We start from the raw sequence: 22,497 nt of genomic DNA, 5'->3' as shown, positions 1-22,497 counted from the left end.
TTCATGTATTTCTGTACCACTGGGAAACAGACAGAAATGAATTGATATTAAAATAACATGGGACTGTTCTTGAATAAAAGCAAAATTTATCTTAAAAAAAATCTTTTTTTTTCAACAGAGCTGCAAAGTGCAGACACAAAATTTGGTAAATCATCTGTTTTAGCTAAATGTTTTGGTTTGGGTGGGGTTTTTTTTTTCAGAAGAAAAATTGAACTTCTGAAGCTGTTAGGCTTATTCAACATTGGCAGGAAAAAAAAAAAAAGAAAAAGAAAAAAAAAAGATGTCTTTGTTGCAGAAAAATGTTTTAAAAATATTTTAAGACATAAGAACTTTGGGAATAATGGCCCCCAAATGACTGTATGGATACATTCAGGCTTACCCGATTTTGAAAATAATTGTCAGATGGGCTAGTGCCCAGTGTAATGCCAGATACATAGGTCAGTGGGATACAAGTAACTAGCAATGTCTAGTTGTCATAGGGTTACATTTCAGTGTCCCATTAGGATTTTAGGGCGTCAGAGTAAAACTAGGTATCTAGCTTTAGTCCACTATTCAGAGGTACAGTCTTGCTCTGTATGCCTAGCTAAGAGACCAAATGAACACTTTCAAGGATAACTTCAGGGATAGAAGTTCAGCTTCAGGGATAATTCTGAGCTCACCGCATAGACTGACATCCCTCAGTATACTTCTTAAAAGCTTCATAATGAGTACAACATTATGATAAGAAATGACTATCAGGGAAATGAATGTATGAACACAATAACTTATTCTTGGTTTCTTCTTCTGGATTTGATGTAAGATGTTGAAGCTTGAAATTTGTAATTGATCATGGGGTTTTTCCATGTGTGTCTCACCTTTTGGGTTGATTTCTTAATTGCCACATCTTTTGATATTTTGAATTTGATTTAAACTCAGTTTAAAATTGATTTAGTTTTTATCATTAAATTAGATTGTTCATTCTAAAGAAGTAGTGATTCAATCTTGGGACTTAAAGCTTTTACTAGTTTTGATCTGAATTTAATAAGGTTAAATATCGGGCCTTTCACAGTTACTTAACCATCATTTACGAATTCACATAGTGCTTCTGCTCAGTAATTGTTAGTTAAAGGAATGACTGTTATCACTAAAGCAACCCCAGCAACCAAGATGCGATTTCATGGAAGTTCCAGACTGCTCTGAGCTGACACTGCAGCAGGTAAGAGTGACGTGCAAGGAGTTGGGTAGAAAGCTAAGTAAAACGGATTACCTGTCTGTGGGATGAAATGCAGGATTTCATTGTCTTTGTCATTTGCGTTTGGATCTTAATGAAAGGATGATCTTCAGCAGTTGTACTCTGACCAAACTGGAAAACAATCCACCTAGAATGACTAGAAGTGGATAGGAACTTTTGTCTGTTCCTTTTGGCATTTTAACAAATCCTTAGAATAGGATCAACTGGGTGTACCTTCTCATCCAGGATATTTTCTGCCATGTTAGCACAGACCGGTGTTAGAACTATGGCAGCAGCAACAGCTGCTTCAGAGAGAGATGTCTTTTGAAAATCCCACTCAAAATACACATTTCATCATAGTTTCAGTATTTATTTTGGTGCCTCAGTCAGTTTCTAACTTTTTTTTTTTTTTTTTTCTCAGAGCTATATTGGGTTTTGAAGACAAACAGAAAAGGAAACTCTTAAAGGAAAAGGAATTTTGTGATTGTTTCCTTCTTCAGAAAGTTTTAAAATTACATAGCTTAGGAATTGATTTTTTAAATGACTATTTTTTTCTCTTACTATTTCTACACTTTCTTCAAAACATCTGCAACAAATTAAGTTGTCAGTTATGATAATGGCAATACAAAGTAACCTTTTTGAATTCAAGTGAGTTGTGAGAAAAGAACTCACTCCCTGGATGTCTTTTTTAGAGTAATCTGAAAGCAGATGGACACTAGGCTGAGGAACTACATTTAGACGAACCCTTCTTTTTCTCCCTGCTAGACCACTGCAGAAATTTGTCAATAGCAAGTAAATGTAGTTAAATGAGGTCTTCACAATCCCCCAAACTGAAGTACAAATAAGCAGCAGCGTGGATTTTTAATTTTCCTGTTACAGCCTAAGATGACGCTACAGTAAGCCCTATAATAGTTGGCTTACTCCAGTCTAAGTTCTCCATCTTCAGCTGCTGAGAAAGTCGTACATTGGTTTCCTTATTACCCCATCAGACTAATTTCCTATGTCTCAAAAATCAGTCTGTTCTTACACGCACCCTCTTAAGTCCTGCAGTAGTCCTACAACCTTCCTTCACTGAAAGGAAATTGGCCTCTTTCTGTGTATGTGTAACTTGCATGAAACACTGTGTAGTCACAATGGCCACTTCTGACTTATGGACATTTGAGAGGCTTCACTGTGGTGTCTGTTGTATCTGTGCAGCCCAGCAACAGGGCTGTTTGTGCAGGCTTTTGTGGACAATTAAAAATCCCTGCTGTAAGAGGACTGGAGCAAGTGGGTGTTGCTGGGACCAGCATTACAAGTTGCCTTAGGCCTTGGCTGCAAGCAGTTTGCTTCATCTGCGATAGACCACAGGGACTCGAGAGACATTGTCATCTTCTAGGTGTAAACTGATTTAAACACTTCGGCATGTGGCTTGTCGTTCTTGGCCCCTAAAGATTTGGTAACTTGCAAGGTCAGGAAGGCATGATATAGTTATTTTCTTAATTTTTTAATTTTAAGAGTCAATATGATTAAATCGAGGTATTTTGCCTCTTCTTATCAGTGTAGGAGAATATGTGTTTTAATAACTCTGTAGCCTGATCTGGAAGGTCAGGACCAAGGTATTTTTTCAGATTAGCAGAATATGAATGGAGAAAGGGTGAAAGTCAGAGCATCTTACTGAGTTACTGGATACCATCAGGAAAATGGCAATTTGAAGTCTAGGCGCAACAGTGTTCTCACAAGAGCAGCAATGACAGCCACAGGCAAATGAAATAAGCCTCAAGCCATGAGACATCGTCTATAGCCTCTGCCATGGTTGCAGTTGAATAATGTGGCTACAGGATAACAAAGGCTCCATTACTTTATTTGAAATTAAGGCATGACTTGCGTTAAGCAAACAGAGAAACTTGGGTTTAGATGATGAGTTTAATCTTATTTAAAATTATAGAAGACTTGATTAATTATAAAGAAATTTAAGACATTAATTTCCCTTAAAATGAAAGAAAATTAGGTTTTCTTAAAGCTTTCTTCTCTACTAAAAGTATTTTGCTTGTTGCAGAAATAGTATCCCTTTTTTCCAACAAGAAGTTTAAAAACCTACCTTTAATGGTTGTCTGAAAATATCCTGTAGTATTTTGAAACATGGGAATTGCATGGTACCTTTTTAATATGAACTGACTCCCCAATTTAACAATCTCCTGAAGTCCACCATGTCTTTGGGAAATGTTAAGCCCAACAGTTAGAGAAGAGGCATTTATTAGAATTTTCTAATTGAAAAAAAACCAACAAACCTTCCGTACAGAGACATCAATTTGCTAGTGATGTCTAGTTACTAATGTAGAGGAAGTCCCTTGACAAGTAGTTTGGCAGGATACTTCATTGCAATGTGACCTTACTGTTGCTCTGCCTTAAAAATGTGGTCTAAAATTTAGAAAGCTAAAAGGCTTTTGTGGCTGGTTTGCTCACATTATCTAAATTGTAGTACAAAATACAGGACAAGGGGAAAAAAAAGAGCAGGCAACACTGAAAAATTAATCTGATGGCAATATCTAATTGCAACTACATGAGCCATAAACGATAATTTGTATCTTTATAAAAGCATACTCTTTTTTCTTTTTTCTTTTTCTTTCTTTTTTTCTTTTCTCTTTTGTCCTTTGTTTTTCTTTCTTCCCCCCTTCCGTGTAGCTCAGTAGGCATTATGAAGTTTCACCGATCTTGGGGAAATCTTTATCTTGAAAAGCGATGTAGTTGTGGATGTAGGCGGAAGACATGTCCTTATTTTCCTCTGTTTCACTGAAGAGGCAATTTTTTGGCTCCTTTTCTCTCCAAACACTTCATTTGATTGACCCACAGCTTCTGATGAAAGGTAGTGTGTAGCCTTGAAGTGTGTGTAGATGTTTTAGAGACAGTCCCAGCTTCTGCAGCAGACTTCTGCTCCTCTGGAGAGCCCTGGCTTAAAGTCTGCAGAGCCTTTAGTGAAGCGGTCGGTGAAAGCCTGCAAGGAGATGCAAGGGGATGAACTCCAGTTAGAAGAAAAAACAAGCAAACAAACAAACAAACAAGCAGTAAAATCCCCTGTGTGCAATGTGATCTAAAACGTCTGAACTCTTTTGCTGTAATTTAATGAGACTTCAACAAGCCTGCTGCTTACTAACTGGCAGTGCTGATACTTTGTTTTGATGGCACTCGTGGTGACATTGGCTAATAGCTTCTTTCAATAGCAACATGATTTATTAAAGCATAATTCACTAAGAAAAAAACTTGTTCTCCTAGAAGCACATTGATAAGTAAATAAATCTGTATGAGAGTTTCCTGCTGCTTACTCCATTGTTACAAAGGGATGGGTCCTTCACTGCTTACAGATGATTACAGATTAGTGTTTCCACACAGGCACCCTGGGCTTCCAGCTGCACTTATGAATGGCTGTTAGTAATGCTGTATGCAGTTTTTTATTTTTTTAAGATATATTTCATCATGCTACTTTTCACACAACCATTTTTAGGAAGAGATGGAGTTATTTATTTCGCAGCGGGATGTTTGTACTACATCAGACTGGTCACTCTTCCCTTCAAATTTTCTCACAATTTTATGGCTACATTGAGGCTGCTGATAGGCTACCTTTTATTTTTATGAGTTTTAAATCAAGCTTTAGCTAAAAGCTGACTTGTGTCCCTGTGCTTCACCATGGCTTAGGCTGTTCTTTAGTTAAAGAAAGATCAAAGTACCATTTCTCCTGATGACTACCTGCCTCCTTTCTGCTGGCATTTCCTTATTTTGTTCGTGATGCCCAAATCCACATACCTGGATCATGGTGCAGACTAATTGCCTCCTCCTGTGCTGACAATTGCAATGAGTTCTTGCATTAGCTCCATAGTTTTTTGGAAGAGCGGCAAGAGGCTCATGTCAGCACTGTCTATTGAACCCTCTCACTGATTTGGCTACGGAATTGCAAAAGCAGTCTGATTTTATAAAGCAGTTAAGTAATTAAAAGGTTAAAACCTACTCCTTTCCTACTGGCAGGGTTACTATAATTCTTTTCAGTGGGCAGGCTCAGAGTCTGCTTACAGCATGTGCTCACGTGGATTCAAGCGGTGAACTGGGAAGATTAATCCTCTCTACAGAGTTATGTAATTCCTCAGTGTGTGTTTCAAAACCCTTCTGTACAAAAACCATAAACCCGACAGGATGGAAGTATCAATCCAGATCCACAATTTGACCCCTTCTCAGGTCCCAGCTTTAGCTGTTTCCTTACAGGAAGGTGCCGATGGGCAGCATGTCAAGTGCAGGTTAAAGTCCTTGAATCACAGCCTCAACAGAAAATCCTCAAAGTTGCTGAAAACTGCTGATTAATATTAACAGATAAAACTAAAATAATAGACAGGAACTATAGAAGCACTGATATTCTCATTAAGCAAAAAACTTCTCTGACCTAATCTCGTGGGAAAAGCAGTGGAAAATAAATGATCAGTTTCTAAAATGGAGCTTTGCAGTCTAAGTGGACAACTAACCAGCAGAATCCCCTCTTTCTCCATGTAATGCCTGTTGAAAGATATATGAATAAGTGTGAGGCTGTGACCAGCACCTCTCCCAGCTGGAGAACTCTCATTCTGCAGACTCCAGACCTTCTGTTTCTAGGGGTTGCCACTGCCAGAGACACAAGAATCAGGGTCACAAAAATATCTTGCACAAAGATATTTTAATTTATATTGTTATCACTTGTTATTTGAAACAGAAAAAAGTGGAAATTTTTCTTTATAAGTGTAGTGGTCTGTTTTGGTATTGTTGTGTTTTTGCTTACAGGAAATTTCGCGTCATCTTTGAAGCTTTTTAAAATAATAAAATAATGAGCTTAAAAGCACAATAATGTCATTTGAAAACATAGGCGTGTTTAGATGGATGTGGGCTACAACTCCTCCTGATGTTAAAACATCATACACAATTTTTAAAAGGTTAGGTAGCTTATAGGGAGAAACTGAGAGAAATGAAAAAAATGTGTGCATAAGTACATGCTTTTTGATATGTGTATGTGCATATATATGTAAATATATATGCACATATACATACATACCTGTATATGAGAGCTCATCCTTGCTTAAGAAAATTTCTTGCTTTTTTTTCCAAGGGACAAAAGTACATCCCTCATTAGACTGGGAAATCATATTTACTGCTGTGATTACATCTACATGTTCGATTAGAAACTCTGAAAATCCAAAAGGAATAAGGACCATAGATTGTAAACACAGTTTTAACAATAGATTTCAAAAATACAGTAATCAAGGAAAAGCAAACTTTGCTCATTTGGGGATTGCTTAACTCAAAGCAATGAAAAAAGCAGAATTCAACTCAAGAAAGTAAAGACTAGAGTGCTCAGGAAGGATTGAGCCTGACTATTTCTGAAACAGTCAATACAAAGATATTGAAGAAACAATATTCTGGTTTGGGTTTTGCTGGTTTTGTTTTCTTGTTTGTTTGGGGTTTTTTTTCCTACTTTAACTATAGATATTGGAAATTTATTTATATAAATAGACTGTGTCAGTCAGTACTTTCCTAGGAGTTAGCTGACAAATGCTGAATGCCTTGAACTATTATGACCATGACAGAGTAAGGATCACTGAAGGTGGAGGAAAAGTTGCAGACTGATAATATTTATGAATCTGCCCTGAAGTTTTTTTGCATTTAAACAGAATGCATTTCATTCACTTAACTGCATTTTTGGATAATCCTGTGTATTTTGCTAATTGTTTTAAATGTAACCTCATAAATGTATTATTACATCAGGGAAGTATTTACCTCCTTTATGCAGTTTTCTTTTCTAATCTGGATTAAGATAGAAAAATTAAATTAGAGCAGACAAAAAGAAAGTAGTACACATAAGGATAGTGTTATATCACATAGCTTTAATAGGCATTGCTTAGCTTCTCTGCTTTTGCTCAATGAAAACTCAAATGTAACTAGAGGATTTTGAAATGCAGTTTCATTAAGTAGGAAAGATAGTGGAGCTATAAAAGGAGAGGCAGGAAAGCTGAGTAAACAAAGCTGAAATGTAGATGTGCTGGAGCTCATAAATTAGTTTGCATAAAATGTGCGCTGCAGACTGTACTGTATTGCATACAAAAAATGCAAAGAACACCAAGGTTGGAAAAGTCATGCTCTTGAACCAGGAGCTGCCTTAACAGAGGCAGTCTGTGTCCACATCGTAATAAATGGAGATTCTGAGGTGGTGAGTTAAGCCACTCTCTGCTTAACGTTGCCAGTTTGCAGGGGAGGCAAGAATAGGAGTTTGCTGTCCTGAAGTGTCTCCTCTTAGAACATCCTTTCCCTCTCTCCCTCTCTCCATCATGGCAGTGATGGCAGAAAATGTTAGACATGTTGGGCACCATGACAGAATGATTCACTGAGTTCCCTGGCAGTAGAGGGAACAGAACATAGTTTGAAGACGGGCACAGAAAAAGAGGGTGAAAACACATGCAGTGGGGATTTGCACATTCTCTCATGAGATGTGATAGATTTGAATAATTTCATGTGGTACTCCATAACCTATACAGAGGGATGCAGAGCTATTTTTAATGGAAGTTTCGAAATCATCTCCACAGGTTTAACACTTAGCTACTTATTCATACTGAAATGCAATTTTTACTTTGTTAAGGTATCTTACATATCACCTTTCCTCTTCCAAGTTCTTGGGATACCACTGTATTCTGGTTTAAGATATTTTGGAATGGATTTATATTGGCTGTTAAAACCTGTAGGGAGAGTTGCTTGTAGGATACAAGCATGATCTCTTGACCATACAGAACTTGGGGAAACAAGTTCTTGAGCATTCTTTACTACTCCTATGAAAGTGTTAGCACAACCATCAGTGACCATATAACTATTACCTGACAGCCCACATGTGGTGGTGTTAGTTTTCCCGCGATATTGTCAGACCAAAGATTGTCACTAGGATATAGAACACAGGCTGTCATCTACAGTAGCAGAATTCAAGGAAAAAAGTGATAGATGTTGTTAATACATACATGTGATTTCTGCAGAGATGATGAAGAAGAATGAGGTGGTTATTTGCTTAAAGCAGCAAAATCTTGCGTTAGCTGTATTAATTGATCATTGTCGAAGTTGTGATATTTACAAGAGAGAAAGTACTCTAATTATAGCTATACTTTTTTCAGTTCCATTCCCTTTCTGTTTAGTTCAGTTGCCTTTTTTTTTTTTTTTTTTAAGCATTGTTTTCTTCTTTGCACTTTGCTCTCCTCAACAAAATGTTGACATCTTGTCAAAACCACAGAACATTCAAAACAAAATGGTATCAGTGATGCTGGGAATCTTTGGATAAGCTAATGAAAGAGAGGCAAAGTTTTTGGTGTCATGGTCTGTCAGTCTTGGAGTCTGTGGTGGAAAAGTGGAAATGATCAGGCTAAAATTTCTCTGGCAATATCAGGTATCCAGCAGCAGGTTTATTTTTCTAATTAGTGACTCTGTCAATAAGACTGTTGTACTGCTGAAGATTTTAGCATCAAACTTGTTGACGAGTTATTACAGCTATCTGTATGAAAATATTTTTATCTTTGCCTTTTACATAATAAATTGCTGGAAATAAGGTAGTGTGTTTTAATTTTTTTTTTTAAGGCTTGATTTGCATCTACATAAAAGAACATTCAGTTTACTAAGTCAAGTACCAAAACATAAAGAAATGGGTCAGATTTATGGTGTCTTGTGCAGCCTAGTTCTGCCCTCTTATGCATATATATCATGATAATTATTCTTTGAAGAGTGCTTGTTTCATGCCACAAGACTTGTATATCTAATATGCAAAACATTTTAACTTCCTTTTTTACTTCAGGTACTTGGTTTCTTAGACTATGAAACATTACATTTGGTTAGTCTGGTATGTTATGTGCAGATGCAGAGCTTCATGAAAGAGCTCTGCATCTTAAGCACTCTGCCTCTCACCACAGAGAGGTGGAGATAAATCACAGGAATTTGTTCATTTGTTATTTCCTGCCCTTGAGTGATAGAAGGGGCATTGCAAGCTGGCTCAGTGTCTGGAGAGTGGTGTGGTAAGCAAAGTCCTGAGGCAGTGATGGTCTGGAAGTGGATATAACCACATGGCAAAAAATGGAAGACTTAAGGTTCTCTGCCTGGACAAAACTACTCCCAGGCTGTCAAAAGCAAAATGAGAACATAGCTTTGCATCAGTATCACTGGTTCTAAGTAATTCAAAAGAATATGTGTGGCTAAGAAGATACTTACTGCAGAAAAGCTCAACTAAAATTTTGACCAGACGGGTGCAGAATTTAATTATTTTGTTAAAGAGTTAAAGAAGTTGGTTGTCAATAAACCCATTCCATTTCTATATTATGATACCTCTGCAATACCCAAATATTCACCAAAGATTTCCTTTCTCAGTATTTCATTGGGTTTTGTCTAGGTTGGGCAAGACTAAAGATTGAGCAAGTATTATTGTATGGTGAGTACACATAGCTCATCAATAGGGCTAATGGTCTGAGTCTGTTCCTTAGTTTAAGCATGCCTTATTTTCTAGTGAAAGGAATGCTTGGCTCTGAAGGCTATTGGCATTCTGATGGCATGGTTTTGTATAAAATCTCCCTTTTAAATTCCTTGGTCTGTTGACCTTTATTTTGATTTCAGTCTAAGGACAGACTTCTAGTGGTCAGAGTGAGGAAAGGTAGAAAGGGTGGTTGAGAGACTGACCATAAAGCACTCTCTTTTTTATGTATATATAAAAGGTGGACTATAGCCAAATTGCTTTGTGATAAGATTATGCTTCATTTGGTCTCTTTTTTCCTTCCCTGTGATGTGCTTATATAAGCCTTGAGGATATTAAAATGTATTTTGAATCTTCAGTTCATAATGCAAGAGAAAGATTACTCTTTCTCCAAAAGTGGTGGCTTGGAGCAATAAAGAGAGTCTGTATATAAATAAACCTCCAAAAGAAATTTCTTTGATAGGCTCTTGACAATACAGAAGACCTTTGTATGCACCATCTGAAGCAGGGAAGGAATTTCTGTCTCACAGACGAGTGCACTCAAAAGAACTGTAACAAAATAGGACACTACTTTTCTTGATGCATAGAAAGTTCTTCTTTTGGCTTATAGAATTATATGATGCTGGCTTTCAGTAAAAACTATGTAACAGATTGCACTGGATCAGTATATTTTTCCAAGAAGTCTCCTCAATAGTGAAAGATAGCACACTTCTGTTCTTGGCAGAGTGCAAGCACATATTGACCGAGTCCTGACCAAAACTGGATCATCTCCTCTAGTCCTGAAGAGTACTTCATATTCATTTGCTCCTTTCAGAGTAAAGGCAAAAAAACAAACCAACAAGCTCAGCTTAGGACTACTGAAGATTGAGTGTATAAGTAATGCCAAGACTGGTAGCTCCACCATGAAGGACAGTAGCCTGGAATTCTTCAGGAGAGAAGTAGCCTGTGCATGTATTGGATATGTGTTTTCCTTAGTGGTGCATACCATTTTTCATGCATATTTTCTTTGCTTAGTCACAATATTTGCAGGCATAGTTACAGAGGAAGAGGAGGAGGAGAATGACGACAGATGATGAGAGAAAATATGATTGAAGAGAAACAGCAAATGACATTAAATGGTGACAGGAGATGGAACATTTTCAGTGACCAGTGTTCACCTGCAAAGAATTCAAATATGCTTTGATTATACAAAAGAGCAAATGCATTAAACCATGAAACATTAAACGGATTGGTCTCTATTTTTAATGATGAACCATGTTACAATAACTTCCTTAAACCATCAAATCTATCTTTTCAGATCGTATTACCAGATGTGCTTCTTAGCATAACTGAGTTAGGGTTGTTTGGACATGTTTGAACAAGCCTTAATGACTAATTTCTGTGTGTGTGTAGAAAAGACATGAAACAATCAAAAAGAGTAAGATATGTTTCTACTTCTGGAGTCAAGTAAAAGAGCTGTTTAAAAGACCATCGTGGCTATTGGTGTTGTTTAGACGAAGGAGTTGAGAGTGGCTTCTTGTCCAATTGAAACTACTGCTAGAATGCAGCCAGGCAGAGTGTAATTTTACAAGTAAGAATTTGGCTGGTCTAAGAGTTATAATAATATTCTTTAGAGATCTGTGATTCTATTTTTAAGCAGGAAAGTAAAATTACTTAATGCTGCTTCTCTTTGAATGCATCACTTCAGATTGATAGGGTGGTGGCTCTCTATAACATTTCTGACAGTAACACCACTGAGCAGTTTTCCCCAGAAGTTTTGATAAAAGACTCAAATCTGTACAAAAAATGAATTAAGAATGGATAACTAAAATAGAAGAAGGAACAGGAGAAATACCTTGCTTCTGACATCAGTTCTGCCTTCTTTTAAAGGGGCTTCTTTACTTTCTCTGTCTTCAACCTCAAAATGAGAATACTAAACCCAATATAAAGCCAGTCTGCTTCTTCCCATGACTTTTCTTTCCTTCTCCAGTCTTCTTTCCTCCTGTCATGGTTTAACCCCAGCCAGCAACTAAGCACCATGCAGCTGCTCACTCACTCTGCCCCCCTCCCCCCCCTCAGTGGGATGGGGGAGAAAATCAGGAAAAGAAGTAAAACTTGTGAGTTGAGATAAGAACAGGTTAATAGAACAGAAAAGAAGAAACTAATAACAATAACAACACTAATAAAATGACAATAGTAACAATAGAAGGATTAGAAGATACAAGTGATGCACAATGCAATTGCTCACCACTCGCTGACCGATGCCCAGTTAGTCCCCGAGCAGCAATCCCCCTTGCCCCCACTCCCTCAGTTTACATACTGGGCATGACGTCCCATGGTATGGAATACGCCTTTGGCCAGTTTGGGTCAGCTTCCCTGGCTGCATCCTGTGCCAACTTCTTGTGCCCCTCCAGCTTTCTCACTGCCTGGGCATGAGAAGCTGAAGAATCCTTGACTTAGTCTAACCACTACTTAGCTCCAACTGAAAATATCAGAGTTATCAACTTTCTTCTCATACTGAACTCAAAACATAGCACTGTACCAGCTACTAGGAAGACAATTAACTCTATCTCAGCTGAAACCAGGACACCTCCTGTTCCCAATTCTCCTTGTCCCTTCTTTAAATACCTTAAGTGGAAGCATTACCTGATGACTGAACTAGTAATGTTACTCTCAAAGCTGCCTGTCTGCCTCTTGGAAAGTTTGCCCAGGATGGAGACAACGAGATGATTTCCTTCGAAGCATACTTTTGTACCTTCAGCTGTGGTGGTCCTTCAAAAGGGAAGCTGCTGTTTCACTTCCCATGCTTGCTTACAGCCTGCAACAGGCAGTCAAGGGAACTTTCAGTTAAAAATTTAAATTAGAAAGCTGAATTGTGATCTTGGTGTCTCCAGTTCATTTTCAAAACTGCAGAGTTCAGAAGACAGCAAATAGAGTGGGAAGTGACTAATATGCTTGCTCTTCCTAAGGACCCCTCCAAAGCTAGCTGATCATTTGGCATTAGTCAGTTGTGGCAGCAGTGGTCCAGGGAAATACTCCTGTTTCTTTTTATGAATGAAAGTAGACTTGTGCTTGTAAATGAATGCCAAAAATTGTATGTTGGGAAGGAACATGACTGTGGAAGTGTAAAGACATGTCAAAAAAAGAAATTTAAAACTAAAAAAGTAATTCTGTAGCAGTACTTATATATCTTATAAATAATATTAGTAAGCTGATGGTGGGTGGAGATAGTTAGCGCTGATACCCCAAAATTGAAAAAGACAGAAGCCTGGCACTGGGCTGAATTATCTCAGAATGGATGGGACTGGGATCTAGGATGTTTGGCAGGATCTCTGCTATACTTCCAGTGCATTATCAGCATCTAGGCATTCACTATCTTCTGTTCTGAGTGGTCTGCATTAACATCAAAATTATGAATGATATCGTTGGAAATTAACAATGTACCTTGCAAACGGGACATGTGACACAATCAGTGACAACAGTAACAATTTATTTTAAGCGGTATAATTATGTAACAGGTGTAGGCAGAGAAAGGTTTTCAGACTCAGCGTTGTCTAACTTAAGTCTTAGCAAGGTGAACATTATAGACAGTAAGGAAGATAGCTGATATTAATTTTACAGATGATTTGTGTTATTATAAATCTCACCATCTGTAAGATGCAAGGAGTTAATTCTATTTCTATTTTAAGTCTGATGTCTGATTAGTTTAAATATCTTTGAATTAGTGGAATAATGCTCTATCAGGTCTTCTGTCAAGAGGTTTTAATGAGTATCAAGTCAGATGATTAAGGCAGAATGATTCTACAGTAAACGTGGAAGCTTCAGATGTCAAGTTAACAAAGTGAAAGCAATTCCAGTAAAATAAGCAACATCAGTTGAGAGTTCAAAGGAAAGCATGGTTTCAGAGGAGTAGGCAGCTTCATTAAACTCTATTAATGATCCCTGTAGATAAATTTTGCATTTAAATTAATGCCTTGCTTCTAGAGAAAGCAGTATTACTGAGCTTCAGCCAATGATGCAGAGATTTATACAAGCTGAACATCTGTGATTCCCTGACTACTAACCTCCTAAATAAGGTGGTTTTTTTTTAGAATTACATTAGTTGTAGATTTAGTAGTTCACTTATTTATTTTTTTTTTTTTTCCTTCTCTCTGCTAAAAGACAGCTGTTTGAATTAAATTCATTCTTTATCCTTGCAGGGTCTTCATTCTGGTGCCTACTGGATATTGTTCCTATAAAGAATGAAAAAGGAGATGTAGTACTCTTTCTGGCCTCTTTTAAAGATATAACAGACACAAAAGTGAAGATTGCTGCAGAAGACAAAAAGGAAGGTTTGTGTGAATTGCGACAACTTTGATAAGAACCAACATTGATAAGTTTTTGAGTCGCACCCACATGTGCTCTCTCTCTCATGTACACTTCAATATAGAGACCTAATAGCTTTCCAAAGAAGAAATTAATACATGACATGGAAGGATAAATAATCTGTTGAAGTTGTTATTTGCAATTCTTTTATTTACATATTCCTCCATATTCTTTAAACATGGAATCCAGGGGACAGAGTACTTTGTCCTCAAAATTAAATTTGTCTTAATGTACCATGATTTAATTTATTTACTTTCTGGATTTTCAGAGGTACATTTTGGAAAAGCTAGACCTTTTCAAACATTCCTTTTGTGAACCTGATTTCAGCCTGGCTGAGACATAAATGAATGCATTTTTTCATGGTTTTTCATAAGTAGAACATACAACTTTAGAAATTATTTTGCCTATTGAAAAGCATGACTATTCTTGTGTCATCAAATTTTCATTACATTAGATGAAATTATAAAATTTATTATGTCTTTAGGAATATCCAATAGTATAAAAAATACATTCTCACATTTATTTGTTTCTGAAAGGAAACAATGCAAGGATTCTCTCATGAATTTGGAAAAAGTTGTGTTATGCTAACAATTCACAGCTGCCTTAAAATAATTTTGACTGTATAGTGTAGTCAAGTTTTGCTAAATTCTGCTAACACAAAGCAAAGACAGTGTGGGGGGATGGAGGTTATGCAGTCAGCATTGACCTGTGTTGTGTATCAAAGGCAGTAAACTTATTCCAGGTTTACATTTTGTAAGGGTATAGTGAACCAAGGCTAGGGTTGCAATTTTTTGGTCTCAGAGGAACTGTCTAGAAAAAGCTTATCTGTAGACAGAAAGAATAATGTTCAGAATTCTGTAAAATTTCATACTGTTGAATTTTCCAATCTGGTACTACTCTGAGTTTTATTTAAATTTTTTACTCTGTGATAGCCATTTGATCTCTGCATATCTCAGAAACAGTATAGATATGGCCTTAGAACTCCTTTTTCTCCCTGTCAGTTTCTGAAGCAGGGGAACAAATAATATTAATTTTTCTCTGATTTTAAATATTAGCTTTTCAATAACATTTTTATATTTCAGTTACAGAGAAGTGTAATTCAGCATTCTTTTACAACATTTTAGTAGTTTAAATCAGAAAATATTATCCTTCCCTCTGCTGCTGAATATTTGTAAATTAACATTTATGCTAACAATGCCTGCCTTTTCTGTATACTTGGACAAATAATTTCACCTTTGTCTTACTTTTCAAGCCCTGAATAATGGAGGGTGTTTTTTGCATCCTTCACTTTTGCACCAAACATATTTGAGCTGGAACACTGAAGAAAGGCGTTGAAGTAGTATACGAGTACATTTTGCAGCTTTTCCTTACATCTAATTTCAACCAATTACTTCACCTTGAAGTCAAATAGTTAAAATATAAACCATATTTTATCTAGTTTCTCCTTAAGCCTCAGAAAATGTTAGTCTTACAAAAGTTTTAGGCAAGTAATTTATTAAAACATGATATGTGGGGCCAAGTAGAATAGATTATCAGAAATCTGTGCTCTAAAGGCTAATGATTTACTTTATGAGAGATGCAAATTTTCAGGATACACTCAGTGAGAAATCACATTTAGTATGCCAGTGAAGACTTCAAATAGGTATGTCACTGATTACTTGTAAAACAACAGCTATTGTTTATCTGATAAATACTTTATAGCTGTATGCTTATTTTAGTATGGATTAAAATGATCTTCAGCTTTTGATGTGGTTTCATGTCAAATTGTAAATCTAAGCAGATTTTAACACCTTTGCAGTTGCACATTTAAAAATTAATACTCCTCCTACTGTGTACTGACAGAGGAATGCACTTACGCAGAGCTACATTACACTGGCAAATGCCCATTCAATTCCTATAAGCTTATGAGTATTGACATTTGGCTGTCTTTTGAGATGTACTCGTTAGAGTGCAATCCTAAAACTTGGTTGTTCCTTCCCTTTATACTCATTTTAAAACCAAGGCAATCATTTTATGCTATGGTGATACTTGTTTGTATCATGGCAACAGAAAGTAGTACTTAGTGGGGGCTTTGCCAAATACACTGTTTTATATAATATAGCGAGATAAGAAACAGGATTTAACCATTTATTCAAAACATTTACAAACAATTCCAACATTTTAATTTTATTTAAATCTACCTGGCCATATAAAAATAAATTTAATAGTATGTTAGCTCTTTGAGTAACATTCAAATTCCTCCTATACAGAGTGATTCACTAGTGCACCAGTGGTGAACATCATCTCACCATTGTCAAAAAAGAATTCCCAGTACAATCTAAGCAACTGATTCAGTATCTGAAATTTCAGAATGTATAACTTCTAGAAATAATTGGTTCTTCTTTACTTAGACCAAAACTACTATCAGGCATGCAGGATGCACCTCATATTAACAGAAAATTGACTTTGCGCTTTGTCTAAAGGTATTAAAGATGTTTTTTACTGTTCAGTGATAAACATCCGTTACAAAGTGATTGATACATATTGCCAGATATTCTTTTCATAGTTAATATTGCTAAAACCAAAATTTTACTTTTTCAAGTATTACTGAATTTGTCCTTTCAAAAATCAGGTAACTTGTAAAGTTGGAGTTGAAAGCCAGGTCTTGCTATAAGGTAATTGCCACTATGCACAGTTTTCTACTGCCTTTTTGGCATATGTCTTGTGGTTAGATTGTGTATGGGAAGGAGAACTTGGATACAAACATGCTCAATGTGAAACTCTTCTGCTCATGCAAGACTGTTGTATTAACGTTTTTCTTTCAGTCTATCTCTTCTCTGTTCTGCACAGGACAAATTTTATAATTTGTATGGAACATTAATAGTCACATTCCATCTCCCTTTAATTTCTAAACCCCTTAAAAAGCTTATCTAACAAAATTCCCTCATGTTCCTTTTCTCCTAAGTCTGACCTGGACCCCTTGGCATTCCACTAACACTCTATGGTAATACCCCCTCACTGGTTACACTTCCAAAAGCCTTCTCCAGACTCATTCTTTCTCACCTCTTTCCTACCTTTGATATCATCTGCTTCCTCTGTAAAATCTTGTTCTCCTTGAACTTTCACAGTGACACCTCCCTGAGCTTTACCTCCTGATTTTATGGCCTGTCTTTTCTTGTGGATTGTCTTTTTACTTTTGCAGACCTCAGGAGTTGATTTCTCTCTGATTTTCTGCTAACGTTTTCTTATCTATTTTATCTCATCTCTTCACACAACTTCAGTTGCTCCTTTGTGCCAATGTGCCTTGCAAAAGTCCACCTTTTTGCCTGATTTCCCTTTACCCAGCCCAAATGGCAGATGTTATCTCTGACCTTTTCTTTTGAATGTCTCATTGTAAATATAAATTTAACAAACCTTTTTTCTGCTCTTCTTCTGTATAAAAGTTTCCAGTGAAATCAGCCCTATCAACCAATAGTAAGAGTGGACTTTGTCCTAAGACTTTCATATAAGAAAAAGATAAAAACACATGCCTGAGAAGTGCCTGAGAAGTTTGGTTTTCTTTAAGAAGTGCTGTGACAGTCAGCAACTCTCATGTGGCTTCTTTGATTTGGGTTGGTTTGGGTTTTTTTAAGTTAATTTACCATCCTCTTCCCCCACTTCTGCATCCCTTTTAATTGCAATGTTCTTAGAGGCCTCAACTTTTCAATATTGGTAATTTGCTTTCAGCAATACATGTTTCCCCTACCTGTAAGCTTATTTTAGAAATATACTCTATTTTCCATCTGCTTAATAATACCTATAATCATTTACCATTATGAAAAGCAACTCATCAGCTTTTCTTCCTAAATTTGGGCTCTTTAATCATATTAATGGTCTTTCCAATAAACAGAGAAAGGGCTTTCTTTATAAATGCAGTGATTCCTTCAGAAACTGTTTCTTAAACAGTTTTATGGGAGATTTATTTTAGCATCCCAACTGCCAATGGTAGTTTTTTGGTAAACTGGTTAAGAGTTCCATTGTCCTTTTGTGGGAAAACTGATTAAACTGAAAATACCAGGCTTCAGATCTGGGCTCCAGTATGGTATGGCTGTGTCAGTGTTTTTTCATTTCTGCATATGAACTTTCCATAATACACTTGGACATGTGCTGAACGTTAGTGAGATTACACAAATCCAGGGAGGGAAATAAGAAATTAAATTAGTCTGTGACTATTTTTAGATCTCTAATCTGCATGCAAATATGTAGTAATTTGGGTTATATAGATGTAGAGTTCTACTGTTATAATCACTGCTAAAATTCCCCTGTTGAATTTGACTCATTCCAAAAAGTTTCCTTTAGCCTTCTTTGTTATTCTATTTGTTGTTTTTTTCTTTGAGAAGATTTTTAGCTCTTCGTTTGAAAATAATTATCTTAGGACAGATTTTCTCAACTTTATTGTAGCATTATTATAAAAATGTGTGCAATATATAGCAAACACAGAATCACACGATAGTTGAAGTGGGAAGGCATCTCTGGAGGTTGTCTACTCCAGTGCCCCCTACTCAAAGCAGGGTCAGCTAAAACAGGTTGCCCAGGACCGTCTAAAAATCTGTGCTGAATATCATGAAGGATGGGGACTCCACAGCTTCTCTGGGCAGCCTGTTCCAGTGTTTGACTGCACCTTCCTTTGTTGAACTCAGTGAAGTTCCTGTTGGCTCATTTCTCCAGCCTGTCAAGTCCCTCTGAACCTTCTTGCAGCACAAACATCTGATGTAACAACTCCTCACTCCCAAACTGTATGATCTACAAACTCGCTGAGAGTGCACTCTTTCCCATTTTCTAGGTCATTAATGAAGAATTAAACACTATTTGCCATAGTATCAATGCCCCAGTCATAGTGCTATGTCCATAATCTAGTCCATCCAGCTTGACTTCATGCTGCGGCTCACAACCCTCTGAGCCCAGCAGTTCAGCCAGTTGTCAGTCCACCCCACCACTTCCTCGCTTGTTTGTTGGTCATCATCTTCTCGCCATATTGTTCCTAGTTTGAAGGCTGCCTTGCCAGGTTGGCCTGCCTGTTGGCAAAGACACTTCTACCCTAGTAATCATGTGAATTAAAAGCTGCACTACACCCTTTCCCACCACAGATTAAACTAAGCTGCAGTGTTATGGTTTAAGTGGCTAGCTTTTTCTGGCTTATTAATCCTTAGGTCTATATGAATTTCTAAGAAAACAGATTTATTTTGATTATGCATCATTTGTTGGAAGAAGGGTTGTTCTTTCCAGTGTGCCAGAAGTGAAATACCATGTGCCAAACATTTTGCATTCCAGATTTTTATGTAAAAAATGTCTGCTGGGGGCAGGGATGGGCTCTTCTTCTAAGAAATTCTGCAGTGTGCACTTTGATTTATTCTGCTTAATTACTGTCTCAGCTACTTCATGATTGCTCAAGCTACAGCAACAAATATTCAGGGCACAACTTTTCATTTTAAAGCTCCTTATACCTGTCAGGAGGCAGGATATTGAGAGGGGGATGTACGGTCTCCTACATATGCAATACTCAAAAAAGATAAAATTGTTTCAGGATGTGTGGGGCGCCATGCAGTTCTGTTGATGGAGGAAGCAGGATAGAAGCACAGTTTTACCCCAACTTTCCCACTTCCCAAAGGAAGAAAGTATTGGGGAAGCCTTTGTTCTGCAATGACTCAGTTACGTCTTCTCCAGGATGACTTTGCTCCTGGCTGACCGTCAAAGTAGGAAGGGTCTGCATCTCTCCTGCCCTCAGTAAAGAGAAACTGCTTTCCTCCTTGCCGGTGCATGAGAGTGTAAACACTTAGGGGACAAAAATAGAGCTGTCTTTCTACTCCCTGTTTCTGCAGATACATCTGAGCACATAGATGCTCTCCCTCTACCCTTTCCACCTTCTTGTGTGAGCAAATGAGTTGTATTTGAGCCTTGAACCTTTGTGGTCATCTTTATGGCCATTGCTTTAGCTTTTAACCAAGTGTTAAATGTGAGTGGTGTTCCATTCCAGCAACTCTCTGAGAGGCACAGGGTATGCTCTGGAGGTGAGGGGAAAATGTTCTTTGTGGTATATGTGGAGTGAAAATGAGAAAAAGAAAAGCAAACTGATTCTGGAGCAAATGTGGAGGAGCAGACTGTATGCTGGGATATCCTGGAAGGGTGAGAGAATATATGTATTAGCAACCCAATAGTTCATTGTCTCACCAGTTTCTAGATAAAGTCATCCAATCGCCTTTAGATTTTCCTTAGAAACCAAGTTATCAAATTGGGGGGAGAGGGGGAAGGAAGGAATTTTTTTTGTTTGGAGCTTTTTGTTTTGTTTTGTTTTGTTTTTCATTTTGGTGCTTTTCTATTTGTTGGAGTAGGTTGATGTCAGACTTAGTGGAAAATATCTTCAGATTTTCCTTTTAGAGTTTGCTAGCTCAACCATGTAAGACTGACAACAGAAGGTATGGAAAAAACCAGGAAATATGTTCAGAAGGTGTGTTGCCAATTAGAAGAGCTCTTCAGAGTTGTGTGTGTGTGTGACAGGTGGTTTTTTGAGTGTTTATTTGAGGGGTAGAAGTGGGGTTTTTTGAGGTGGTAGAGGGTTTGCAAACCTTTGTACATAAATGTCTTGTTTCTATGGAAAAAAATCTGAAAAGGAAGAAATGTCTTTAAAGACTTTCATAGGCCTAGACACAGCCTGGTGTCTTACATTTTATTAATTAAGAGACCATGAGGACTAGAATGCATATTGCATATGTACTTTGTGTTCAGAAACACAAGTAAGGGCACTTGGACCATTTGCAGTATTCACCTGTAATAGCAGTTATGCTGAATGTAGCTCATGCTGTAGCACCTCAGAGCAACTCTGAGGTCCTATAATAAGACCTATTATAGGTGAGTTTTGCCTACCTGTAGCAAAGACAGTTTTACAACAGTCAACCATCCATCCTACCTTATATAATTAAAATTGTAAACCAGTTTTGGTTTATGACCAGTCACCTTCATGGTCTGAAAATCTCATTCCTTGAGAGATAATCAGTTACTTTCAGGGTGTTTCAATGACCACATGAAACATATACACAGACATTATAGGTTTTTGGACTTATATATGTCTTAGCTCCTTAAACTAAATTTTTTTAAAAAGCTATTTCCCCATCCGGTTTTAACTCTGGACAAGGGGCACTGACCACAAAACATTTTTATAGGTGACTGATCTGGTTCTGAATCATAGACAAATGTATTAAGAAAACAAGTCTTCATCTTTGAAAGACTTGCTTTCATTATAGGATGGAAATTATTCAGGCATATATATTCCTATTTTCCTATATATATTAAGTGAGCAAGGTTATACTTTACCATCAACTTCTGTGCAATTCTTTTTTTTTTTTTAATTAATTTGTGCAAAGATCAATGATAGCAAAATTATGATCACCTCAGATTGCAAATAATCTTCCTCAAATACTCTGGAGGACAAAATATCAGTAAGTAAAGCATGTGATTAAATTAATAGAATTGAAGGAAAAAAGAAAACCTTTAGGTTCAGTGAGATAATGTCCTTAAATGCTACATCCTTGGACAGAAAGACGGACATTAACATTTGCTGAAGTCAACGAAAAGTTTCTCAGTGACTTAAATAATTGGTAATGTTTAAACTATAGGGTTTAAAAAAAAAATGTTTCAAAAATTCTCTGGATTATTACAGCTATGTTTTTGTCCATAATGATAAATGAGCATATAATTTTGCCATGAGCTAGCATTCACTGTGAGAAATACAACCTGTTGCAGGAAATAAAAGTCATATCAAAAAACAGCTGAAAGAATAAGTGATGACCCAGCTTTAAATTCAACACTACATTTTGTTCTGTAAGAACTACATATGACCACTCACTTCAGTTAAATCAATAAACATGTTTCAAATCTGGTAGCATAATAAAAATGACAATTTTCCCATTTGTGAGGTGACTTTAATTTTATAGTAATAAGCTGGTAAATAAACTATTTTTACGCAATTATGAAATAGTTATTTTTTTAGCTGGAATATTTTACTTCATTATAAGAGATTCTGTAATTTTTTAGGTAAAACCTGGGAGAAGGCAGTAGTATTAATAAATGGGGAAATACCATAAAGTCAGTTCACTTTCAGAGTTTTGCTGCTGAATCTCAGTCTATTAGAAGTAGTTGAAGAAAGGTGTGTCTATTTGGATTTATTTTTTTTTAATTCTGAATTTTATGAGATAAGCCCAAGTACTGGCATCTAAAAAAGATTTAATTATTTATTTAGGAGTGTACACCCCTCAACTACCAAAATGGAGGTGCAAAAAGGTTCCTTCTTGTGGTCTTTGCGTATCTTTTCCCCTCTACCTTTTTTTTCTTAATGATGGAAGAATCAGCAACCCAAAATGTGGTTAAGGATTTCTTATCTCATATGTATACCACTGTTAAAAAGTCTTTCTGATCCATGGAACAGTAGTAATAAATTTTCTGTCTGTTT

At 36.7% G+C, this 22,497-nt stretch overlaps 1 protein-coding gene across 7 annotated transcripts in view; it reads left to right on the top strand.

The window, feature by feature from the left end:
- The window catches only part of KCNH8 (potassium voltage-gated channel subfamily H member 8), a 203,674-nt gene that overhangs the window by 70,222 nt on the left and 110,955 nt on the right, over window positions 1-22,497 (top strand). For 6 of the 7 annotated variants that reach the window (XM_049798883.1, XM_049798885.1, XM_049798884.1 and 3 more), the window contains one exon: window positions 13,871-14,002. The exons of the other annotated variant lie outside the window; for it this stretch is intronic. In XM_049798883.1, coding sequence (XP_049654840.1) covers window positions 13,871-14,002 — 132 coding nt within the window. The remainder of the gene's footprint in view (window positions 1-13,870; window positions 14,003-22,497) is intronic. 7 annotated transcript variants of the gene reach the window in all.

Source organism: Accipiter gentilis, chromosome 4, assembly GCF_929443795.1.
Source record: "Accipiter gentilis chromosome 4, bAccGen1.1, whole genome shotgun sequence".
In the NCBI taxonomy this organism is placed as follows: domain Eukaryota; kingdom Metazoa; phylum Chordata; class Aves; order Accipitriformes; family Accipitridae; genus Astur; species Astur gentilis.
The sequence above is the reverse complement of the archived record's forward strand: the minus strand, read 5'-3'. Positions and strand labels throughout refer to the sequence as shown.